At 40.2% G+C, this 10,161-nt stretch overlaps 2 protein-coding genes across 2 annotated transcripts in view; one reads left to right on the top strand and one right to left on the bottom strand.

Annotated features, from left to right (window-relative positions):
- Positions 1 to 625: 625 nt before the first annotated feature.
- On the bottom strand, positions 626 to 7,698 carry tbc1d20 (TBC1 domain family, member 20). The gene is made up of 8 exons (XM_035661753.1): positions 7,260 to 7,698; positions 6,817 to 7,002; positions 6,551 to 6,631; positions 5,241 to 5,427; positions 4,948 to 5,049; positions 3,749 to 3,890; positions 3,000 to 3,178; positions 626 to 2,810 (listed from the first exon to the last, which is right to left on the bottom strand). Exons 1-8 carry the CDS (start codon positions 7,315 to 7,317, stop codon positions 2,552 to 2,554), a joined length of 1,194 nt encoding a protein of 397 aa, XP_035517646.1. The 5' UTR covers positions 7,318 to 7,698; the 3' UTR covers positions 626 to 2,551.
- An 820-nt stretch (positions 7,699 to 8,518) lies between these two features.
- The window catches only part of znfx1 (zinc finger, NFX1-type containing 1), a 19,657-nt gene continuing 18,014 nt past the window's right edge, over positions 8,519 to 10,161 (top strand). The window contains exons 1-3 of the mRNA XM_035661752.1: positions 8,519 to 8,871; positions 9,705 to 9,801; positions 9,885 to 10,161. The exon at positions 9,885 to 10,161 is cut by the window's right edge and continues 706 nt beyond it. Coding sequence (XP_035517645.1) covers positions 9,756 to 9,801; positions 9,885 to 10,161 — 323 coding nt within the window. The 5' untranslated portion in view covers positions 8,519 to 8,871; positions 9,705 to 9,755. The remainder of the gene's footprint in view (positions 8,872 to 9,704; positions 9,802 to 9,884) is intronic.

Below are 10,161 nucleotides of genomic sequence, written 5' to 3' on the forward strand. Positions count from 1 at the left end.
TAAACTGGAACAACGAGCATAGCATGCTAGCATTGTAACAGAATGAAATATGTCAACAGAAACTTCGATGAACAACTTGTCTGAGCAAAGACAACTTAGTCTAATGAAGTATGGCTGAAGCTGACAAAAAGCAGCTGAATCAAATAGGATAGCTGAGGCTGATAAGCCTGACAGAGAATAGTTTAGGCTGAATAAAGTTTAGCCAGCCGTACAAGCTGAGCCTGGGATGTCTTAAAATGGCCAATTTTAGGACAGAAAAATAATTCTTAACACTAGAATAGCCATGGTGGTCATTTTTACCTTTTTCAAATTTATATGCGCAATAATTGTTAAATAAAAAAATACAATGCTACTGGTACCTGAGAATTCCTAAAAGTATCTGTATTTCCATTTAAAATGGTTTTTTTAAAATAGTAATTACACGAAAGGTAAAGAAAATGTGACCGTTCTACCTTCTAGCTCTAGTAGTTATGACATCCTAGTGTTAAATGTTCAATTTAAAGGTTCAGATGGATTTTGAAAAATATTTGACAATTGCCCTTAAATCTTAATACCAGTGTACTCCGCTGTCATTTATTATGTACATATACATTTGTTTCCACACCAATATGTAGCTGTGTCAAAATACATTGAACAGTTTCACTCTAGTTTATTAGCATTCTCTTGTACAACTTTACATTAGTATGACAGATTCATTATAACAAAATAAACATAAAAGGCAGTTAAATCAATTAGTGCAATGAAAACCACTGAGAGCAGATACATGGTGCATTACAATACTGCTGAACAACTATGCTCTCAGGCACCTCAGAGCGTCCTTGGACATGTTCCAGGTCACCTTTATTTTTATGAGTTTGTAGATTAGATACCAGCTTAAAACGTGGCTCTACAAAGGCAATAAACCAGTCAACTATAATATAGAAATGGGATGCCCAGATATTCTGTTCCTACTATAGCAAAAACAACTTGTAATTTTTTTAGTTGACTGGTTGTTGTGCCGTACATTGCAGGTGACCTTGAACTCAGTCAATAATTCTGCAGACTTCAAAATACATCTTTAAGATTACAGATGACCCACTGCCTTAAAATCAAGTGCTCTGACAAAACTATTTACTATTTTAGTTTTTTGGCTATTCTGGTGAGTGCCATACAACTGTAACTTAAACGATCTCCTATTACTCCAACTATGTGATTGAATGAAAATGAATGGAACATTGGAATGAGCTGGACTGCCCCTGAAATGCAAATGCTACACTCAAAGCAAACCAACTTGCTAAATGGCATGTGTTACAAATAAAGCTAATGTCATCTTTAAAACAGAAACATTGGATAGCATTAATTTGAAGGCTCAGGTGCTTTTCCTGATAGGAGCACCCTTACAGTAGGAGAGCGCAAACAGCCTATCAAACTAATCATAAAGTGATTTTGCAAAACAAATGCAGTCAGTGCAAACTGGGTCCCCTGCCCCCGTCCCAACACAAGGACTATAGTATCTACTTCATTTTACTTGCTATTCATCCCAGCTTTCATATTTTCTGTTACCAGGCATTGAGTGAGTCAGTGTGTTGCTGAACTATAGGAGGAGATTTAATTATCTACTCCATAAAAAGTGACGCAGAAAACCTACCCTAGTCATTTGGGGCCATGACACCCAGACACATCTTTAAGGTTACGCAACCAAACAATTAAGTGAGTGAAGTATTTGAGAAGCTCTAATAAAACGATTTCAAACGATTTAAAACATCTTACAGTTAAGTTTAGTTGACCCCAACCATGATCCAGAATTAAAACGTGTAGTCAAGGGTGACTGTTCTAAAGATACTGTGCCGCAGAAAGGAAAATACTTTTTTCTTGACCAAAAAGGCCTATTCAAACATCTTAAAGGGACAAAATAATCTAAAAAGATAGAGACCCTAAAAAGTGTCTGTGTGTCATGCCCACGTCTTTATACAGCTGCTTGCATACCTATAAATTAAAAAACAGTAAATTATACAAAGAGGATTCTAACAATCCTCTATTTGGTCTCAGTCCAGGTATCAAATAGATAACAAATGGGTTGTGACCATACACACACACACACACACACACACACTCTCATACATTCGATCCAGCTCTCTTAATTGGCAGCAGTTTCAAGTGTAGTGAGTACAACAAGCTTTCAGCATAAATCTCTGTAAGCGTAACTCAATATCAGATTATCCTAATACCAAATATAAATAAACTTTAATGACGACACCATCAGTAATAGTTCTTAGAAATACAGTCTCTCCATTATAACAGGATTCTTCATTTCAACAGTTGCTGCTGCTGTTACACTGGTGTGGGCTCTTCAGGAGTCATAAAAAAAGACCCTACATAGGATGTTTAGAAACATCATGGAGGATGAACGAGGAGCGTTAATTGGTTCAGTTTAGAGAGTACTATACACTCCAGATAGTGTTATAGACTGCACGGTTTGTGGTTTAAATAATTAGAGGGTTCTTGGAAACAGACCCACCAGTTAGATTTGGTCAAGGACAGATTTGTGGCATAGGGGTAAAATAGGAGCAGTTCAAGGAAACAAGTCCAGTTTGGGGGCCCACTCCAGGGCAGTGTTGACCACAGCGAGAGCTGCTGCCCCTAAAGCCACTGTCAGACCCATGACTGCCAGTCGAACAAACCGCCGTGCTGCTGAAGGTCGGGCCACTGCTGAGCTCGCCGCCGCGCTTTCCAGTGCAGCCTGTTTCTGTCTGCGTCGGCGACGGAGAACAGAGTCTGGTCGCTGTTGAGTGGACGCAAGGTCAAAGTCCTTAAAGGTAGAGGACGCCATGCTTAGGAGGAAAAGAGACAGATACATAGAGAGACCAAAACAGACAGAATATGAAAGTGTTAATGAAAAAACTGGAGTAACTGGAGCAGTTGAGAAGTAGAAGAAAGTGAAATATGATTATTATTGTATTTAACACTAGAGTGTGAATGCACCTGTAAAGGTAAGGTGGGAACCATGAGGGGTTAAGTACCTGTCGTGTGAGGCAGCCTCTCTAGCCAGTTCAGAGGGAGGGAACTGGACAAAGAGGTCTCCTGCTCGGCTGATGAGTGTTTCATATGGCAGATCCTGGGGAATCTGAGACAGCAAGTGATGCACCATGGCCATATCACATTCACAGTCCAGCACCTCCTCTTCTCTGTACAGTACGATCTGCAACACAAGTACCAATAACACATAAGGGCACATTTGTTATCACACATTGATAACTAAACAGGCTATTATCCATCAGAGATACAAGGACTTAGGGTGACATGTCGGAGACGTTCAGGTTAGCCAAACTTGATTTATTATTATGATTTAATATAACTGCAGTGACTTGATTTTATGGGGATATAGATAGTAATAGATCAATAAACTGCTCAATCAACAACAACTTCAATCTACCTTTACCTTTCTTAATACAGGAGAGGTTACAGTGTCATCACATTCTAGCAACCTGCACTATATCTTCAACTACAACTCTCCCAATGGAGCAACATAATAATAACAATAATAATAACAATATATCCTTAAGCTGTCACAAAGGCCTATTGTGCAGACAAGCCTCAAATAAAGAGGACACCCCCTCAAAGGGTAACTGCTAAGCCTCTGACTCACAAATCAATACATACTATAACTCAAATTGATTCAGCAGACTTAGTTCATGTACTGTAAACTAAAGTTAAGTTTCTCAATCAGTCCCTCTGGACTGCAAACTAGTGTTGATTATAGGAAGCTCACCACGGCAGCAAAGTAGATGGGCATCAATGGATGGCAGGCCAGGAAGAAGTCATACAACCGGACAACATGGCGGAAGTCTGACAGGACGTGGCCAAACCAGGTGATCAGCCAACTGAGAGCGAAGACTGTGCCCACCTCGGCCCTGAGAGTCAATCAGTACATGACAGAAATCAACTTACGTCAGCACACAAAACAGTCAAGTGTGCTCATGCTCCACTTCAGGATTAATGTCTAGCACTCAACACGAGAAATGATTAAAAATGGTTTTGCTATAGGATCTGGAACTGAGAGATATAGAAGGGAACAGACATGTCAGCCCTCCAAGCGGAGGACTTCATGACCTCTGCTGTTAAGTCTCTAGAGATGCAACTTGAGCTGTCATAATAGGATCAGTACGCTCTAAGTGCACAGTCACCCTTCTCCTTCAGTTGAGAGTGTGAGGTTCAACATTAATCTTGGTTGCTTTAAAACACTTGGAAGAAGATATTTCTATAATGACAGAAAGGTGGCAGATACAGCAAATCTGAGTATTATTGACCATCATGGAATTTATCTTTGGATTAAAGCCATGATATTGGACTCTTTGCTGAGGGGCTCTTTGCTGAACATACACGTTTGTCTGTCTGCCAATAAACCATACTGTTAATACATAATTTGTTTCTTGAAAACGTCATAACTCTGATTTTAAATGTTGCATGTCTAAACATTTCATAAATATCACTTTAACGTCAGCATTTTTTCTGTTAGGTTTGTAATTTGAAATGTCAAAGCTCATAATGGTGATGCTTGCATAATTGCAGCAGTGGCAGCAGTTCACATTAACTACCACTACCATAGATACTGTAACTCTCCTGCTACCATCTTGACAGAGATGGCTGGATTCATATAGAACAATAGTGTTTCAGACAGAAACAAAATACACTTGTTAAAGAAAATGTATTCAATTAAAAACAGCAGCCATTGGTGGAAATAATGTAGAGTAGATATAAATGATATGTGTTGGGTATGAAGCTTCTTTTAAATCTCTTAACGTCCCGCCTTAATTACAGCTAATTATCTTGGAAATTCTATTCATACTGCAAAAAGGTGCGAATGGATTTCACCTTTGGCAAAGTCTCATGTCTTATAAATAACCTCTGATGAGATGGAGAAAATAATTGGATTTGGCGTGTTATTACTAAAAAAGCAAAGAGTCTTACTGTTGCATGAAGTCATGCACTTCAGGGTTGACCCTTTCAATGATGGGCATCAAATAGTTCAGAATGTGTTTTGTGTTGTCCATGGTAGGATCCATGAAGTCCCTGAAAAAGAGCATAAAACAGAGGGCATTTTTAGAGTGCACAATAGACCATTGTTGAAGGAGGTGAAGGAGGAAGGCAAGGAGTTTTATTTTTTTATTTTTTTTTAAATCTGACATGTGGACACATAACGGAGAAAGAAAAACTGAGTAAAAAAAAGCTGCTGCAGATAAATGTATCCATATGGTGAGTACCTGAGATGATGCGTGGAGAGCTTTTCCACAAGAGCAGTTGCAAGGCGCTCTCCCAGGACCAATAAGAAGGTGACAACAATGTCATGGTATCCTTGGTAGTAGTGCAGCTGGGAATTACGTTTCAGAACCCGGAGGATGATGTCAATTAGCTCTTCCTGAAGACCTTCCCTCTGCTCATCTGGCATACCTGAGAAAGTGCACCCAATATAAAATACAGTTGTTAATTTGTATAGGCTTTGGGTGTTCCACTGCATTAGTGACCTCATAAATATAAAATGCCGGGGTTGCAGCCATAGCAATTTCCCATAACCAATTCAGTCATAATTTGTTCAAGCTGACTGATACTGGTATGATTAACCAATGTAGACACAGTGCTTGTTGTATTATACTCCGCAGTCAAATAGAAGATAATCCGAGTAATGAATGGCAACATTCATTACTGGTTCACGGGCCAGTCAAACATGCCAGAAAATAATTAATGGGGGAAAAAAAATGCAGGATAAAAGCTAATTCTGCTGTGCTCTGAGTAATACAGTAATTAATATATTTGAAAAATGACAGAAAAATACAGAACAGTATATTAAATATGAGATTTTTTTTTAAATTCTACAGTTTTATTTTGAAGGCAGAACAATCTGACTTCCAACTGTGACTTCTTCACTGACAGATGTCACAGTTGAGCGCAGATCAAACTTTACTAAGATTCTCTTGATAGAAAAGCATTTTGGGTGCAGCTCCTTCAAGCGTAGTGTTACATCGATAGACCTTGACTCTACACCCTAAGTATTAATACTAATAGTAATATTAATGCTAGTGAGCTGGACTGGCAAAGGTTCTAGCAGTGCAGCGTGGAGAATACGGCTGCACCCTTTAGGAGCTCTTCTGGAATTTTGTCTGTGTGCCAAGTTGACTACGAGTAAAAGTAACAGTACGCTGCAGGAGGTAGAGCAGTGGCAAAGTTTTGACACTTGCATTAATCTGTAGGATAATCAATGTACATTTGCTTACAGAGGCAAACTGATGGCTTTATAAAAGAGAGGAACATCACTCAGTTTACTCAAAAATGTTGCACCGGTATTGAACTAAATATCAACAGCAATGTTTGTTTCTGATTTAAAGATGGTGAAAGAAAATCCCTTGATTTACAAACTGTTAGTGACAATACAGTATATTTAACATAATCACTTGATAAACACTCTATACTTGGTGCACCGCAGCTTGGTTGTGTGTGTGTGTGCGTGTGTGTCTGTTTCTGTAGGAAAACACACACAGCAGGGCTTCATGAAACAGCAGGTATGGGTTCAACTCACCAGGCGGAAACCGCCGCAGCGAGCGCTGGACATCCAGCAACACCTGGTTGTAGTCCTTGTTATTCTCCCGCTCCACCGTTTCTGGACAAGACACGCCACCATCAGCATTACCATACACTAGTTCAACACTGTACGTGGGAGAGCTTGCACCGGCTAAGACTCTCTATGTTAATATTTGTCATGTATAGTGGAAAAGGGGAGTGTTTGTGCCATGGCATGCAGATATCTATATGGTCTGTTTAAGCATTATGCGGCTGACATGATACCTGGCTCTTGATCCAAGACGTGAAGGGGGACGTTGAGAAGCCGAGGCCAGACCTGACAGCGTATCTCATCAGTCAGCAGTCCTCCTTCACTGATAGCCATCCTCCTCAAAGCTGCCACATCCACTGGACTCGCACTGAGGGCCTGTGTGATGTCCGCAACTTTCCTCTTCCGCCTGCTGTCCCAGTCTGAGACACACACACATAAGAAACCCCATTTTTAAAGCAGCTACTCAGCCTGTGTTTACTTTCACCTCCCAACAGTTAGTCAAGTGTTCACACCTTTGGTTAAGGTTATGCAGGGCTCGGCTATCCAGCTTCCAGCAGCAGACACAAGCTGTCGCGTCTGTAGCATTAAAATGAATGAGTTTTTTCCCTGCTGCAGTGCCATAAACACACGACTGCCCCTAATAATGAAGGCAGCTAGCAAACTTAGCGACACTCACCGTTGCCTCGCTTCCCATTCACGGGTGAAGAGGCACCGACACTTCTCGAGTTCTTCATTTTCTCTCTCCACTTCTCGATGTGTGTCCTCGCTAGATTGCATTACTTGCCATCCTCCTTCGTTTGGCTAACCAAGATTTAGCCCGATTTGTATCGTGGCCGCCGCCGACTGGAAGCTAGCTGTCTGATTAGCAAGGCCAGCCCTGATACAAACACGGCCCGTCAAGTGTTAGCTCTGCCCCGGTTCCGAAACTGCTGTTTTCAGCGACACGGCCATGGTTATTTAGACTGCGGACTTACTGGTTAACACACAGGAAAACACCGGTTAATGTACATGAGTGAGGTTAAAGTGGTGACACGGCTACATGTTTACACTGACGGAGGCGACCAATGGGGTGCAGCAGCTTTAGCTAGCCTCCCTACTCAGACACAATGATGACGTAGGGTCCAGATGATGGGAGGAGGTGAGGAGGAGGAGGAAGAAGAAGAAGAGGAGGAAGAGGAGGCTGTGTTTATCAAATGAGAAAGCAACCAAGTTCATTTGGTTATTCACCTCAATTATTTTCCATTTTTCTCCTATTTAACTGGGCTACTTAAGATACAATAAGATAATCTGCTGTAACCTGATACATTGTACATACAAATATTGTACTATGTTTTTGTTTTTGTTGCCAATTTGTATTTATTTTTTATTTTTTTAAGAAAGCAATGCCACCTAATGGGTGAGAAGCTGGCAAAAGGCATACAGGACCCCCTCCCCGGCTAATGAATTAATTGATTAGAATCAGGTGCTGGCAGTAGCTGCAAGACACCTTCGAGTTGTCAATCAAAAGCAACAAAAGAAACTAGAATTTAAAGAAACAAATATAAAGAAGTAGTGTTTAGAGGCAACAATATTTTATATGAATTGTGCTTGATTTTGTTTCTAATGACCGGTTTTATAATGTGACCGAGTTGTGTTTTCTCGAAACAAGAACAATCAAGATCAAGACATGTGAGAACTACATGTTCTAACTTGATGGCAAAGAGTTACTAATTAATGAAAACAAGGCAGGGCTTTTTTTTTTACTTCCCTGTATGTGCTGCAGCAGTAGTTAAACCTGAATTAGAAAACACGTCAATGCATCACCCTTTAATAATTCAAGTACGTTTTACTGATAATACTTTCATACTTTTATTGATCAAATAATTGTACTTTATATTTTCTTTTTCCACTGATATATGATGTAAAATATCTGAGCGCCTTTTTCCGGTATACCTCAAATACAGTACGATGACAAAACCCAGTATCCGGCCACACATGCACTGTAGCCTGCTGGTAATTATTGTGTGCATAGACGATAATCCTGTGTCTGTGAGTCACAGCCGAAACAAAGTGCACGCTGACTGATCGCTGTGGTGTGTTTGTTGCTTCTGGAGAAACGAAAACGAAAACGACGGAGCATTTAAATAAGGCAGCAGCTTCCTGAGCCGAGCACAGTGAGCAGCAGGAAACCTGAGACACAGACTGCCGACTGAGAAGGATAGATGGTGTAATAATAGCAAACAGGCCTGCCTTGCTTTGTAAAGCTTCATGTTGGTGGAAAGATTAATGTCAAGTGGATTTTAATCTTGGTAAGTTCTTTCTTTCTTTCTTTCTTTCTTTTCTTTATGTTGCGTTTTGGAAAGAGGGTGGAAGTTAAATGCAGCTGGCTAAATTACTGGAAAATAGTTTATGAATAAAATAGGACTGGGAATGATAAAAGAATGAGACTGATAATCAAAAATGTCCTGTCAGTCTAAGAAATGTATATAATTATTGTGGAGTACGTTGTATTATAACAAATAAAAGGCTTTGCAAATGTACTGCAGTATCATTTTATCTGTTACGCCTTAGGGTGTTTCAGCAGATCCGAGCCAACAGAGTTTGTGGTTAAAAGCTATCATCCGATTTCTGGTGAACAGAAACTACACCTACATGCAAATCCTTAATGCATCCAGTAGATGGCACACTCTTCATTTGGGTTAAGTCACTGCAATAGCAAACAAAGTACACTCTCTAAAAAAAACCTTGTAATAAAAGATCTATTTGAAATAAACATGTCACATAGTATGCCAACAATTAAAGTCCCAGAATAGTTCAAATCTAGTGTGCATCTATTCATTCCTATGGACCTTCAAATATGTATCAAACAAAAACTTTTATCTTTTAAAGGAAGGGACAGGCAAGCTTTCATTTCTCTTGAAACTTTAAACAATGAGATCATCCTTTTTATCTGACTCCAACCCTCCTCTGACCTTGCAAAATACTGATAACGCTGTTATTAAAGCAATTACCATAATAGTGAAAGTACGTCTTTTAAAAGGGGTTTTTATGGGCTCATACATACATTAAGTATCTTTCAAATTCTTGTGTAATCATGCTCAAATGTCTTTTCACTTACACTCTCTAATTTCTTGCCATTCAGAAATCAGCAGCGTTACCAACCTAAATTTTAACGACGACCACATGAAAAACCATGGAAAGACTCACGTTAATAACGGGGAGAAGAGGACAGCATAATGGTAATTACACAGTATGAGGCAATTCAGAAAACTACATTAATTTTCAACGTCTTAGTATATGAATGTCATTTTTTACCCCCCAGATACTGGCCAAAATGAAAATGCAGGTGGATGGAGAAGACGAGGAGGTGCAGATGCCAGAAGAAGAGCACAAAGTTGTGGGGGTGGTCAAGCTGAAAGGGAGGACACAGGTAGAGGAGGAGGAGGAGGAGGAGGAGTAGGTGATGGGATGCATGGGAGAGGCAGAGGAAGAGGAGGAGACCCAGGTAGAGGGGGTGAAAGAGGTGCAGCAAGAGAAGGCAGGGACGATGCAAGAGGTGAAGGGGCGCAATGGAGAGGTAGAGGAGGAAGAGGAGGAGG

This window comes from Morone saxatilis, unplaced genomic scaffold (assembly GCF_004916995.1).
Source record: "Morone saxatilis isolate NCDOM2014 unplaced genomic scaffold, NCSU_SB_2.0 Contig18, whole genome shotgun sequence".
Lineage (NCBI taxonomy): Eukaryota > Metazoa > Chordata > Actinopteri > Moronidae > Morone > Morone saxatilis.

Excerpts from the sequence above, each read along its gene's own strand:
- tbc1d20 (XM_035661753.1), bottom strand. The coding sequence starts at position 7,317 with ATGAAGAACTCGAGAAGTGTCGGTGCCTCTTCACCCGTGAATGGGAAG. Across the intron at positions 5,050-5,240 it reads CTCTCCACGCATCATCTCAG|GGACTTCATGGATCCTACCA; the intron begins GTACTCACCATA and ends GCTCTTTTTCAG. Across the intron at positions 3,179-3,748 it reads CCATCTACTTTGCTGCCGTG|ATCGTACTGTACAGAGAAGA; the intron begins GTGAGCTTCCTA and ends CTTGTGTTGCAG.